Source organism: Nuphar pumila, chromosome 2 (genome assembly GCF_984573655.1).
Source record: "Nuphar pumila chromosome 2, dmNupPumi1.hap1.1, whole genome shotgun sequence".
NCBI classification, from domain to species: Eukaryota; Viridiplantae; Streptophyta; class Magnoliopsida; order Nymphaeales; family Nymphaeaceae; genus Nuphar; species Nuphar pumila.
The window spans coordinates 31,542,727-31,558,224 of NC_143250.1; the positions used below are offsets into that span (position 1 = coordinate 31,542,727).

Genomic DNA, 15,498 nt, shown 5'->3' on the forward strand with positions numbered 1-15,498 from the left:
TAATACAAGTCAGATAGATTTTTTCCTACTTAGAAAGAGAGATAGGGGTTGTTGCATTGATTGTAAGGTTATACCGAGAGAAAGTTTAGCTACACAACATAGAGTCTTAATTTTAGATCTTAGAATTAGAAAATGCCGCAAAAGAGATAGACATATGATAACTCCTAGAATTAAGTGTTGGGCACTGAAAGGAGCTAAACAAGGAATGTTTGTAGAGCATGTAGTTAAGAAAGCTGATTGGTTTCTCGAGGAGGATTCAAAATCAATGTGGAATAAGATAGTGGGTGGCATGAGAAAGGTGGCTAAGGAAGTATTGGGTGAGTCTAAAGGCGGTGCACCGCTAGGTAAGGATACATCATGGTGGAACGAAGATGTCAAATTAGCTATTAAGGTTAAAAGAGAGTTATAGAAATCTAAGTAAGAGTTGTGATAATGAGAATTTGGAGAAGTATATGATAGCAAAGAAGGAAGCTAAAAAAGTAGTTCAAAACGCGAGAGATAAGGTATATAAGGAGGTTTATGACAAGTTGGATACCAAAGAGGGCGAGAAGGATATTTATAGGCTTGCAAAGGTGAGAGATAGGAAATCGAGATCTGGGTATGGTTAGATGTATCAAAGATGAAACACAAAGGGTTTTAGTCAAAGATGAAGAGATTAAGGAGAGATGAAAAGATTATTTTGATAAGCTATTTAATGAAAGTCATGCTCAGGATTTTGGAGACTTCTCAATTCCTTTTCATGAGATAATCGTGACTTCATGCGCAAGATTCAAAAGAAAGAAATTGCAGAGGCTTTGAAAAAAATGAAATCAAGAAGGGCAGTTGACCCAGATGGCATACCTATCGAGGCTTGAAAATGATTGGGTGAGAAAGGTTTAGAATGGTTGACAAATCTTTTTAACAAGATTTGACAGACAAATAAGATGCCTAATGAGTGGAGGAAAAGTACTTTGGTGCCTCTATATAAGAATAAGGGTGATATACAAGATTGAACAAATTATCATGGTATAAAACTCATGAGTCATACTATGAAACTTTGGGAGAGGGTGATTGAGTATAGGTTGATGAATGTTGTCATGATATCGAAGAATCAAATTGGTTTTATGCCTAGAAGATCAACTATAAAAGCTATACATCTTCTTAGACAACTTATTGAGAGATATAAAGAGAAGAACAAAGATTTGCATATGGTTTTTATTGATTTGGAGAAGGCATACGATAGAGTACCTATGAATGTTCTCTGGTGGACAATGATGAAGAAAGATGTTTCTCTCAAGTACATTAGTATAATTAAAGATATGTACGAAGGAGTAATAACCAATGTCCGCACTTGTGGAGCGGTGACAACCAATTTTTCTATAACGGTTGGGTTACATCAAGGATCTGCATTAAACCCTTTCCTATTTGCTATAGTGATGGATGGACTTACGAGATCAATTCAAGAAAATGTGCCATGGTGTATGTTATTTGCTGATGATATTGTTTTGATTGGTGAGTCTAGAGCTGGGGTTAATGCTAAGTTAGAATTATGGAGACATTGGAAGCAAGATGTTTTAAGTTGAGTAAGAGTAAGACAAAATATATAGAAAGTCGGTTTAGTAAGCAACGAAGTAGTGATGAGAGTGTAGTGAAGCTTGGTGAGCAAGAAATACTGGTGGATGACTGTTTCAAATATTTGGGATCTATCATTCAAAAGTATGAAGATGTAAATCATAGGATAAAGGTTGGGTGGATGAAATGGAAAATAGCAACTGGAGTGTTGTGCAATCGTAGAATGCCATTGCGGTTGAAGGAAAAGTTTTATAGGACGACAATTAGGCCTGCTTTACTATATGGTACGGAATGTTGGGCTGCCAAGAGACATCATATTCAAAAAATGAGTGTAGCTGAGATGCGTATGTTGAGATGGATGTGTAGAAATACAATAAAAAATAAGATTGGAAACGAGGAGATACGTAAGAAGGTAGGCGTTGCATCCATTGAAAATAAGATGAGAGAGAATCGTTTACGATGGTTTGGACATATTCGACGAAGGCCTAATGATGCTCCAGTTAGAAGGATGGAGAAATGAGAAAATATATTAGTTAAAAGAGGTCGGGGCAGGCCTAAGAAGACTTGGATGGAGATGATAGGAAAGGATATGAATGCTTTGAACCTCAGCGAGGACATGACATTGGATATAAATGATTGGAGGAGAAGGATTCATGTAGAAGACCCAAAATGATTTTCTTTTTTGGTTCATATCGCCGACCCCAATTGTTTTGGGATGAAGGCGTAGTTGTTGTTGTTTGAACCAAGCTCTTTGATCAAATAACACACAAATTTTCTTGATTTTTGGAAGATAGATTTTAGAAGAAAAATCTATTTTATGAAATATGTTCAGTCCTACGTTGAATGTTTTTAAGAAACTCATTGGGTTTAAAATGTGTAGAGTTGACTTAGAGGTCAATTGAACTTTGGACTTTAGACTCTTGAATTTGGATACAGATTTAGCATCCACTTAGTTAGACTTTGACCAATCTATTTATCACTTTATTTTAGATAATTTTGTACCGCTTAAAAAACTATTTTTTTCAAACCGTTTGGTGGTTGAACAAAGCAATCAAAGGTCATTTTTGACCTATTTGGGGAGAAACAACTAGCGTCAATGTCTTGGGCACGTTGAGAAAGCGAGTGAATGCATGAGATCTGATTGAGGCTTTAAATTGAAGCATGCTACCTCTTCCCTTGTGACTTACAGTGTACAGTTGCGCTTAGAGTCTGTTTTGCTTTTGTTGAGTCTGATGTAAGCTGCTCGGTTCAGGTGAATCAATACCCCGAAGGGGCAGCCCGTATACTTGAACTGTAATAGCCTGCGAGCAAAATTGTGAATGAAGTAAATGCGTTGAGCTTTATTTTGTTCACCCTCGTTGTGATTGCTTCTTGTGATTGCAATTTCTCTCCCTCTATTCTCTCTTGCACTCTGATTACAAGCTTCCGTGATCGACAAGCGAGCTGACGAGTAGGCTTGCGGCGGTGATGAAGGACCGTCGCGCCGCGCTGGCCCATTGAAGGAAATATGCCCGTGACAAGTGGTACCAGAGCCCGTTCTCGTGCTGAGAAAGGGACTCTAGAGTCGGTGTCGACAGACACGCCGACAGGCTGCGATTTGTGAGCAAGACATCGTGGCACCTTATCAAAACTTGCGCAACACCAAAGGCAAGGCAGTTGCTGAAGCTAAGGAGATGGATTCACCTTGGGGCCAAGAAGAGTTGACTGCAACTGTTAACAAGCTGGTGGAAGAAGTGACTTCGCATGATGAAGCAATTTCACGCGCATGTGAATCATTCAATGGACTGAATGATCTGGTGGTGACCCTGCAAGAGCAAGTAACCTTATTAATGAGGCAGGTCACTTCGTTGACGACTACAGTGGCCGACTTACAGACTAAAGTAGGGGAGCTTTAGTTGAAGAATCGTACATTGCAGCGAATGGTGACCCTAAATAGCGGAAATGGTGAGAGACCATCAAGGATTGATGTACCAAGACCCGCAAAATTCAATGGTTCTTGCGACAGCAAGGCCATTGAGAACTTCTTGTTCCAAGTAGAAGACTACTTGGATATCCAGAATGTGACCCTCGAAGATCTGATGATTAAGGCTGCAGCGGCCTTACTTGATGGAGATGCTATCGCTTGGTGGAGGCGGAAGCGCAATGACATGGAGAGGGGTGAATGTGTGATCGACACCTTTGATGACTTCAAAATGGAGTTGCGCAACTACTTCATGCCAAGAAATGCGCAGAGACAGGCTTATCGGATGGTTCGTGAGCTCAAACACACTGGTTCGTTGCAAGACTATGTCAGAACATTCCAGAAGCTTATGCTGGAGGTACCTAACATGCCAGAAGACGACATGCTCAACTGGTTTATTGTGGGACTTCAGCCATGGGCACAGTCTGAAGTGGAAATGAGCAACCCCCATATTTTGGAAGATGCATATGTGGCGGCCGAGCGCTTAGTTGACACTCAACACAAGCCTTTCACCCCATCAACCAAAGTTGGGAAGAAGCCTGACCACAGAGGCAAGAAGGATGAGCAGCGCAATGATAAAGGTGAGGCGTCGACACGCCATCAATCCGAAAAGAAACAAAACTTCACGAAGCATAACAACAGCAACAAGGGTGCGGTTGTGACATGTTGGTTCTGCGGCGATAGACATATCGCCAGGCAGTGCCCAAAACGCCTTGTAAAGGACGACGGGCAAGCCAATGCTGCACGAGAAGAATGCAGCGATACTGAATGCAGTGACACTGAGACCACACAACCAAGGATGGGGGCCATGCGATCTATTAACGCAACTAGAAGTTACGCAGCTAAGAATATGCAGGTCAGTAAGGAACTTATGTACGTAGAAGTCATTATGAATGGAAAGTCTACGTCAGCAATGGTAGACTTCGGAGCCACACACAACTTTGTCTTGCGGGAAGAGGCAGAGCGGTTGGGCTTGAAAACTGGGCCAAAGCAGAGGACTATCAAAACAGTAAACTCTGAGGCCAAACCCATCCTTGGTGAAGCAAGAGATGTGGCTACTCAAGTGGGGAGTTGGGTCAGCAAAACCAACTTCTCTGTGGTGCCCCTGGATGATTTCAAGGTGATTCTGGGTATGGAGTTTCTGCGAAGCCAGAATGTTATGATGTTGCCAAAGTTTAACACGTTGACGATCATGGGGTCAGACTTGTCCCACACAGTGCAATGCCTTATGCAGAAAGGCAAGTTTTTAGTGTTATCGACAATGCAACTGAAGAAGGGTGTCAAGCATGGGGAGCAGACATTCTTAGTTGCAGTGCGTGCAGATGAAGGGAAGGTAGAAGCAGCAGTGCCGCCGACCCTAGCCCCACTATTGAAGGAGTTTCGGGGGGTAATGCCTCCGGAATTGCCAAAGTGTCTTCCGCCAAGATGTGAGGTCGACCACAAGATTGAGTTGACCCCGGGAGCAAAGCCTCCCGCAATGGTTTCATATCGTATGGGGCTAGTTGAACTGAAGGAGCTGCGCAGGCAGCTAGACGAGATGTTGGACGCAGGCATTGTTCGTCCATCAAAAGCCCCATTTGGTGCCCCAGTCATTTTCCAGATGAAACATAATGACTCTAAACGGTTATGTGTGGATTACCATGCTCTGAATAAGGTCACAGTGAAGAACAAGTACCCATTGCCATTGATAGCGGACTTGTTCAATTAGCTAGGCAGTGCACGTATCTTTTTCAAGCTAGATCTGCGATCGGGTTACTGGCAGGTGAGGATTGCCGAAGGTGATGAGCCGAAAACAACTTGTGTCACCAGATATGGTGCTTACAAATTTCTAGTAATGCCATTCAGGTTGACAAATGCTCCAGCCACCTTCACGACTTTAATGAACCAGATCTTCTACCCTTACTTAGACAAGTTTGTGGTAGTATATCTGGATGATATCGTGATCTACAACAGCAACATGGAGGAACATGTTGGGCACTTGCGAACAGTGTTTCAGGTGCTGAAGGAGAATGACCTATGTGTCAAACGAGAGAAGTGTTTCTTCGGGCAGGAGGAGATCAGCTTCTTTGGCCACGTTGTGGGGCGTGACGTGCTGCGTATGGATGGGTAGAAGATAAGGGCCATCCAGGAATGGGTTCCGCCAAGCAAAGTGCCAGAATTGCAGTCATTCCTCGGTTTGACAAACTATTATCGGCGTTTCATCGAAGGTTATTCCCTCATTGCTGCGCCCCTCACAGATTTGTTAAAGAAGAATCGGGTATGGCTCTGGACAAGAGCGTGCCAAGATGCCTTCGATGGCTTGAAGAAAGCCTTAGTGAGAGAGCCAGTGCTACGACTGCCTGATCATTCGAGACCCTTCGAAGTCTACACGAATGCCTCAGACTTTGCCATTGGCGAAGTTATTATGCAAGATGGTCATCCGATCGCATATGAGAGTCGCAAGCTGAAAGATGCAGAGAGGCGTTACACAATGCATGAACGTGAGATGACCGCCATTGTGTATTGCCTCAGGACCTGGCGGCACTACCTTTTGGGTGCCGAGTTCGTTGTCAAGATGGACAATGTGGCCACGAGCTATTTTCAGACGCAGAAGAAGTTGACGCCTAAACAAGCTCGATGACAGATGTTTTTTGCTGAGTTTGACTTTGCCTTGGAATACAAGGTTGGAAAGACCAATGTTGTGGCGGATGCCCTGAGCCGTAGGGCTGAACTGGCAGCTACGCGCGCAGACCCTTTTGAAGTGCATTTGGAGGGTGCATTGCTGAGCCGCATCCGCGAAGGTACGCAGCAGGATCCGACCGCACAACACCTTGTTTCTCTGGCGCAGGCAGGGAAAACTCGGCGATTTTGGCTACAGGATGGCCTCCTCGTAACAAAAGGGGGACACATCTTTGTGCCACGGTGGGGAAGCCTTCGCCGAGAGCTACTCAAGGAGTGCCATGATACACTATGGACCGACCATCCTGGTCAGGAGCGGACCTTAGCACTCCTCGAGCACGGCTACTATTGGCCGCAGATGAGAGACGACGTTGAGGGGTATGTGCGGACATGCCTCATCTGCAAGCAAGATAAGAGGACAAACCAGAAGGCTGCCGGTCTCCTTGAGCCTCTACCAATTCTAGAACGTCCTTGGGATAGCATCTCCATGGACTTCATTGTTAGTCTGCCGAAGGTAGATGACCTCAGTTCTATTTTGGTTGTAGTGGATCGTTTCTCAAAGTATGCCACATTCATCCCAGCTTCCAAGGAGTGCCCTGCAAAGAAGACTGCAGAGTTGTTCGTAAAGCATGTGGTGAATCACTAGAGCATACCAAAGAGCATTGTGAGTGATCGCGATGCTCGCTTCACGGGCAAGTTCTGACGTGAAGTATTTCGGCTACTTGGCTCTGAGTTGCTATTTTCAACAAGCTTCCATCCGCAGACAGATGGGCAGACAGAGCACATCAACGGGATACTGGAGAAGTACCTTAGGCACTTTGTTAGTGCCAATCAGAAAAATTGGGTGAAGCTCCTTGATGTGGCACAGTTTTGTTACAATCTACAGAACAACGAGTTTTCAGGCCACAGTCCGTTTGAGATAGCCATGGGGCAGCAGCCACTGACCCCGCACACTCTTGCCGCACAAGAAAATGGAAGGTCATCCTTCGCCTATCAGTTTGTTCGCGACTGGCACGAGCAAAATGAGTTGGCGAAGGCATTCTTACACAAAGCGACAAAGAGAATGAAGAAGTGGGCAGACAAACACCGTCGGCCCGCAGGGTTCCAAGTTGGGGACCAAGTGTTGGTGAAGTTATATCTTGGTCGCACAAGCATCTTCCGCGGGCGGCACCGCGGACTACTCAGGAAGTATGAGGGACCCTTCACCATCACAAAGAAGGTGAGCAAGCTGGCATACAAGCTGGAGTTGCCCCCAGACTTCAAGGTGCACCCGGTGTTCTACGTGTGCAACCTCAAGCAGTTCCATCCAGATGATGGAGACCCAGAACACAGTGTGCCACAATGCGCTCCCATCATGCAGAGGGCCCCGGCAGCACAACGGGCCGAGAAGCACCTCAGTCAGATCCTTCGCCACAAGGTCAACTACTTGGGGCAAGCGAAGAAATACTTGATGCAGTGGGAGGAAACAACGGAACCAACGTGGGAGCCTGCATTTCGAATGAATAACCGCTACCCGGCTGAAGTCAGGGCTTACCACGAAACAGATGGCGCCGAGGGCGGCGCATGATTTGAAGGGGGGAGCATGTTCCCTTACGACGTACAGTGTACAATTGCGCTTAGAGTCTGTTTTGCTTTTGTTGAGTCTGATGTAAGCTGCCCGGTTCAAGTGAATCAATACCCTGAAGGGGCAGCCCGTATACTTGAACTGTAATAGTCTGCGGGCAAAATTGTGAATGAAGTAAATGCGTTGAGCTTTCTTTTGTTCACCCTCGTTGTGATTGCTTCTTGTGATTGCAATTTCTCTCCCTCTATTCTCTCCCTATATTCTCTCTTGCACTTTGATTACAAGCTTCCGCGATCGGCAAGTGAGCTGACGAGTAGGCTTGCGACGGTGAGGAAGGACCATCGCGCCGCGCTGGCCCATTGAAGGAAATAGGCCCGTGACACTACCTGTTTGAGCCTTAAATAGGTACATGTGGACATTGATGAACCCATACAAACAATTTTCTATACCGTTCTACTGGGGTCTATATAAACCTCAATTGCCTCAGGTCAATCCATTAATGAGCTTAGCCCATCAACACTACCTTTTTTCTTGTGCTCTTTCTTTCTCTTATCATTTTTTCATGAAGTTGTTAAAGGTAGCTGTGTCATGGCGGCCCGTCTAGTCAATGCTAGGAGTGGCTGGTATTGGGCTTAGTTGTATCCAGAAAGCGAGGTTGTGTCCAACCCTATTGCAGCCAGGTTCACATCTTATGGGGCAACTGTCTCTTTAAGAAAGCGTCATTGTTGCACGCCTCCAAGCTTTTGATCCCCACCTATTGCAGATAAATTCCAACAGAAAGTATGCCTTTTTCCAAGAGGACATGCAAACTGATAGAAATCCAGATTTTCAAGTGCCTAAATGACAAAGAGCTATATCTTGATAAAGTTTAGGCATTTTCCCTATAAAATCTATACAAATATTATATACATTTCAGCTGTACTGGTACAAATAGAGTCCCATCAATATGATGGTTCTCAAATGAACGTATGGACTGCACAAGACATTCTTTACAAATTGAGATAATTGAGCAATTTCTTCACAAAATGAGGCAGCCATTTTTTGAGGAAATAAATATTACTTGCAGTTGTCCTCCCGTATAATTACACACCGTAGGAAGTAAGAATGGCAGCATTGCAGCTTCATGATATGGAAGGCAACATGGGATCCATGTTCAGTCCAGAGCCACCAAAGGAACCAGGTTCTGCATGTTTTACTTTTCCAAAATATCTGATATGGCGCAGGAGCCTTGCCAAGAAGGTATTGTTGCATATGGTGGAGCTATCACATACAACAACCACGTGCTTTCTTGCTCTGGTAATTGCAACATTCATCCTCCTACTATCACCCAGAAATCCAACAGCTCCTAAGGCATTTGATCGAACCTAGATAGGTGCCAAACTCAGTTAGCATACAGAAATAAAAATGAACACATTTTTCATGAAAAGAGGTCCATTAATTAAAAATATAGGACTTCTGACAGTTTCAAGTATGTTTTCACGAAAATAGTAACACATTTAGTGACTGAAGATCAATGTTGGCTATCACATATTCCACCTTTTGACTGTAAGATACGTGCAAATGTGTAAGTACAGCAGGCAGAGTCAGCACGGTTAGATCTATGATCCTGAAGCGGTTTCTCCGAGTAAAAAAAAAGATACATGCAAATGAGTGTCTGGTGCCAAGAGAGCCTGCTTTGATTCTTGTAAGGTAGCTTTAGCCCTTTTTGGTATTGCTCTTTGAACAGCTTAATTTTTTTTAACTCGCCAAAAACACAAAATAGAGTGGCAATGGAGTAAGAACAGGATCATGATAGGATGCATCCCTTTAAGATCTGAAGGAAAGACAACATTCATCACAAAGTAGAGTAGCAATAGAGTAAGAACAGCATCATGATAGGATGCATCCCCTTAAAATCCCAAAGCAATAACCTTAGTACAGAACACTAAGGCCTACTCAGATTTTGTATGTCGAGCGCGTGCGCGCGCGCGTGTGTGTGTGTGTGTGTGTGTGTGTGTGTGTGTGTGTGTGTGTGTGTGTGTGTGTGTGTGTGAAGTAATGAAAAATACCATCAAATTTTCAAGTGACAAAAAAAAAATTCAGCATAGATGTTATAGTAAGAAGTGCATGTGTGCTCATGTGCTGTTAAAATTGTATATATATATATATAATAATTATTTGTAATTTTATTTTGTTTATTTTTTATAGCTTTTTTTATTTGATCAACTTTGAGTTCACTAGCAGTTGGAGATAGTCCAACGGCTAGATTTCTACCTGTTGGACAATTCCAACGGCTATAGAGGGTCTCCACTTGTATAAATAGGGATGAAACCTCTCTTTGCATGTATGCTTCTTGCACACATTTGTGTATCAATAAAATAATAATTTCTAATATTTGAGCCTTCTTTGTGGGTTTTGTGAATGTGATCATAGTAATCACTTTTGTGCTTGTCCATTTTGACTATCGGTGGACCTTTTGCTCATGATCGAAGGCTTCTTAGTTCTTTACATGATATTAGAGCTATAGTGATATTGATCGTTGGTGATTGACAAATTACATGCTCGTGTGCTCGTGTTCATGTACCTCCTTTTGAAGATTGACCTGACTCTTTGTTTGGGTGCTCATGGATCGCTTCTCAAAGTATTTCGTGGTGCGATGCTCATGGTGCTCAAGTGGACGTGCTTATTCTCTCTCTCTCTCTCTCTCCTATATTCTTATTTATAATCATGGATGATAAGGAAGTCTCATCATCATGCCCATCAAACTTAATGATACTATGTAATGTGGTTTTCAATTATGAAGCATCAGATTTGGGGCAAGGGATTGTACAGGGGGTTGAACGGGTTAGTAGATGGATCCGATTTAGAACCTAAACTAACTCTCACCATAGTGGAGAACAGAAAGGAAATGACTCTTTTGGATAGACAAAGAACCAAAGCTATATCTAATTATGAGAAAAAATGGAAAGAATGGAGAATGGGATATGCAAAAATTACATTTTGGCTTATCAATAGCGTAGACATCAAAAAATGTTCTAGTCTTGTGAAATTTGAATATGCTAATGATGCGTGAGACTATTTCAAGAAAACGTATTTTCACATGTGTGCAATCTTCAAGACAAGTCCCATACCATGTCTCAAGGGGAAATGAGCATTAGGGAGTACTACAATGCTCTTTCGAAACTTTGGGAAGAATTAGCCCTTTTTGAACCAAAGTGGCATTGTCCTTTGAACATCGAGCTTCGGCAAAAGCAAATTGGCATTGAGCACTTTTACCAATTCCTAAGTATGGAGGAGAATAGTTGAAAAAGCATTCACAAAAGAATGATGATGATTCTGTTTTGGTCACATCCAGACCGGAAACCTATACTCTCACTTACAAACTGCCCCATTTTGAGAGACAAGGCAATGCGTATGACAATAAAAGAAAAAATATGTCACTATTGTCATGAACTAAGACACATTAAACCCTTATGTCCTAAGTAGAGAAGAAGGGAGGAAAAAAATGTGGCTTCGGTTGGTCCACCTCAAAAAGATAAGGACGTGAGCAACCCACAAAATATTTCCGTTTTAATTGTCTTTATCACAATTGGTGGAAGCGCTTTAACCTCTTCTTAGAGGATTGTCTTACTCCAATCCCGATAAATCTCGTTGACTTTTTAAATCTGGTGTATCCTTTCATATGACCCTCAATTTTGATATTTTATCTGAATGTCGTATTAACTCAAGTGTGTCTAATGTCTTCACTGCTGATGGTGCGTATCTTGAAATCAAAGGAATAGAAAATTTTGAGAAAAACTTTCAAAACTCTAAAAAAAATTATGCAAAAAATTAGATATGTTCCCAAACTTGATATAAATCTTTTATTGGTCTTTCAAATTTCGAACCATGGGTGTAATATCTCCTCTTCTAATGGTGGTCGGGTGCAAGATCGCTAGTCAGGAAAGCTGATTGAAAAAGGCTATTGTAATACCTGCGAATTTTCTATAATTATTCAATAAATAAAGATGAATTTTCATGTCTCGAATTTGGGGTGAATTGCTATTTGAATAAGAATTTAATTTGAATTTCAATGTGAATGTGAATCTCGAGTTAATTTGTATGTTAATTGGAGTTAAATTTCAATTTGAATTCGATTTTCAATTATAAGAACACACCCCTAGTAGAATTTCTTTCTCTTTCTCTCACTCTCTCCCTTCTCTCTTCCTTCTTCCTCCCACGTGCCCCTCCCTTGGAGAAAGTTCTTGAAGGCTTGATGTGGCTGCATCTTGGAGGTGCACATACATAGGAGAACGTCTGGTTGGTGTTCACGGTTTCGAGAGAACTTTTTTCTGGTTATTTCTTCAAATTCAAGGTAGGTACACTCTAACTATGGGTGCACGTATGATGATAAGGAGCATGAGTATGCTGAGATAAGATTCCCATATATATATATATATGCCATGGTTGATGTAGGGACTGATGTTATACAGTCCATGAAGTATTAAAATCTCCACAATTGTTTTTAGAGTTGTAGCATAAATCAAATGATTCTTTTGAAAAATCATTTTATATGATTATTGATTTATGTTTTGTGTCAGATTTATTCTTGATTAGGGTCATGTTAGATCTGATATTAAGTAGTTTATGACTGGTTTAATATTCCAAGAAACAGTTATCTACTTGAAAATAGATTTTGATACATTTTTTGGAGAAAAACATGTTTTATTAATTAAATATGTTGGAGCTTGTATTCGATTCATGTTATGAATTTAATCTTTGTGTTTCTAATATGCTTAAATGTGTACATCCATGTATATGATATGTTTATGTTGAATCAAATTCATTGGAAGCATGCTTTTGGTGTTTTCTTTACGAAAGTCACAAAGTTCTTTATGTGCTTCTTGAAAATGCATGTCCTGTTATTTTTATTCCGATCAATCTTAAAGAAAAATGTGGTTCTAAAAAATAGTAAACTCATAAATACTAAAAATCTAGAGGGATATTCCAAACATATAGGAGCAATCGTAGAAAAAAATTGGGTTTATTAGAGTTCTAGGTTAGGAGATACAACCTTTACAAGTCAGCACAAAATTTCTGTCCTGATAGAAATTTTGTGTTGGCTGCACGTTTTTGTAAATTTTACTGCTCCCAAACTAGTTAAGATTTATAACTAATATTTTTATGTGTGTTAGTTTATATATTGAAGAACACATGAAAAAAAATCTTGTGCACTGATTGTCTGGAGCACAGTCTGTTTAATAATAGAAATGGACTGTATCACATGATTTTTAATTCTTTATCGAGAAAGAGACATACTAAGTTAATTATAGTAAAAATTACAGAATTTATTTCATTATGTATAATGGTTGACTGATATTTTTTCAGAAAGTCCGAACTGGACAGGTCTGTTCTGTAAACAAAAAATAGGTTTCACGTATTGAATTATTATTCCATAGTTCAGAATGAGTTTGAGTCTAGGTTTTTGCATGTAGACAACTGACACATATATGAATCTACAGTAAAAATCCTAGAATTAGATTCATGGTATATAGGTCATGATAGAATTTCTATTGACTGAAAAATTTTGTCCATGCAGTTCCGAATTTGGAACTTGTGGTTGCATGCATGTCATGATTCTAAAAACAAATCGTTGAACATGGTTTGGTTTCAAACGTGAACCAGATGGATATATGACCTGTAGGTGTACCGTATGTGTGCCTAATGAGGCTAAGTATATGTGCCATCACTTGTGAATAATGGTCGAATGTTATGTTGAAATTTTGTTTTAGAATGTTTTAATGAGTTGCAGATACGAGGGTTCATATATAAAAACCGATTTAAAAAACAAAGTTTTAAATCAAATCCAATAATGGTAGATAAAAAACTTAGAATGAATAGGCCTTTAATCACAAGCAAAGTCCATCAAATAGATATAAAAGTAGACAAACATCAACAAGGAACCCACTATGTGATTCACTCACAAACCCACAAAGATGTATACCACAAACATCCACACAAGGAGTCACAAGAAAAAATATTTCATTCAATATCACAAGTGTGCAAAAAGAAACTTAACACTTAAAAACTCATGAGAGGTATCATGATGCAAATGCAATCATACGACAAGATGAAAATGTCTACCAATGAGAGTCTTCAATTACAAACCAACATGTACATCAATAGATACAAAATGGACAAGTACCAGAGTGAACCACGAAGGAAACCCTTATAACATTCACAAAGGGCATACATAAAGAAGACTCTCATAATCCTCAAATTAATATTTTATTAATACCAATTATGCGAAAAGCATAATACTCAAATCCAGAGTTGTCAGTCGAGGAAGTGGGAGTAGGAAGCGGAAAGCGAGACACTCTCAAAATTTTAGGAAGCGGGAAGCATGGGACGACTTAGAAGAGAACCAAAAATCATCTTGGAAGCAACCTAGGAAGCGAACCGGAAGCGACCTAGGAAGCGAGGGGGAAACAAAAAAGGAAAAAAAAATAAAAATAAAAAAAAATAAAAAAAGGAAGAAGCGAGCTTCCCTTAAACGAAAAGTGTGCTTCTCGTAAATGGGAAGTGTGCTTCCAGTAAATGGGGTGGGAAGTGCGCTTTCCAATTTTTTTGTGTGCTTCCCAACACATTTCAGAAGCATGATGTTTTGCGCTTCCTCACTCTCTATGGCACTTCTGGTAACTCTGCTCAAATCCCATGTAAAAACATGTAAGATAATGTTTATTAAAGAGCCATGAGATTAAAAAATAAAACAATCACAAGGGCTACAAATAAAGGGTCAACAAGAGAAACACAAAATAACATAACTGTTTTTAATAAATTTAAAAAGGCATTCATAAAAGTGAATAATTCTTATAAGAAGAAATCATGCTCAATACCTTATACATGAATAGATAATCTCAAGTGCACAAGGATCATATATCAATATAAAAATCATTTATTCAAATTTCAAAAAATAACAAGAGATATATGATTACTAAGATCCTAACCACATAATTTTTAATACTTCATAAAATATTTTATGTTTCACATAAGAATATATCAAAGAGAAAAAAAATTAAACACAAGTTAAGCAAAATCTCATAAAATCATACTCGTGAATGACACAAAACTATTTAAAAATAAATATTTCAAATTATTTTAAAAATATTTGAAATTTTGTTTAACAAACTAAAAACAAAGTTGACATTTGTATCCATGAAATGTTCGAATAAAGCATCTAAATGCCAACAACACATGCTCAAAATTACTAGATCATATACATACATTTTAAATAGAGCGAGTTCAAAAGATCTAAGATTCAAACTAGATCTCATGGAAGCATACACATATAACATTTCACAAGATCAAAAAATATTATAAACCTTATAAAACATTTAATAAAAATAAAACCAATAATAATTTGAAAAGCATTTAAAGATTTTAGTTTTTAACAAAAATAACAAATAACTCTTCAAAGATAAGAAAAATGAGTGTTTTCTCATGCATAATGCATGAGATAGATAACTCAAATAACACAAGATTTAAGATACATATCGGATCAAGATTTTCCTTGAATCCAAGCCACACAACGATCACATCCTTCATGAAACATGAACTCAAACCAAAGAATCCCAAGACCCAAAAGAGGCAAAATACTAAGAAGGATTTCCTAGCTCTGATACTATATAATGAAATATGCATAAATACAAAACAAAGGTCTTTAAGGGCTTACATGATAAAAAACACAAAGTGCACTATGAAGAATCCTTGCAAACAATCAAGTTTTCAAGTAACTTGATACTTCAAA

General features: G+C 39.9%; 1 protein-coding gene across 1 annotated transcript in view; it reads right to left on the bottom strand.

Annotated features, from left to right (window-relative positions):
• Positions 1-8,589: 8,589 nt before the first annotated feature.
• Positions 8,590-15,498, bottom strand: part of LOC149845169 (P-loop containing nucleoside triphosphate hydrolases superfamily protein) — a 61,844-nt gene continuing 54,935 nt past the window's right edge. Inside the window, exon 7 of the mRNA XM_089995574.1 lies at positions 8,590-9,097. Coding sequence (XP_089851700.1) covers positions 8,855-9,097 — 243 coding nt within the window. The 3' untranslated portion in view covers positions 8,590-8,854. The remainder of the gene's footprint in view (positions 9,098-15,498) is intronic.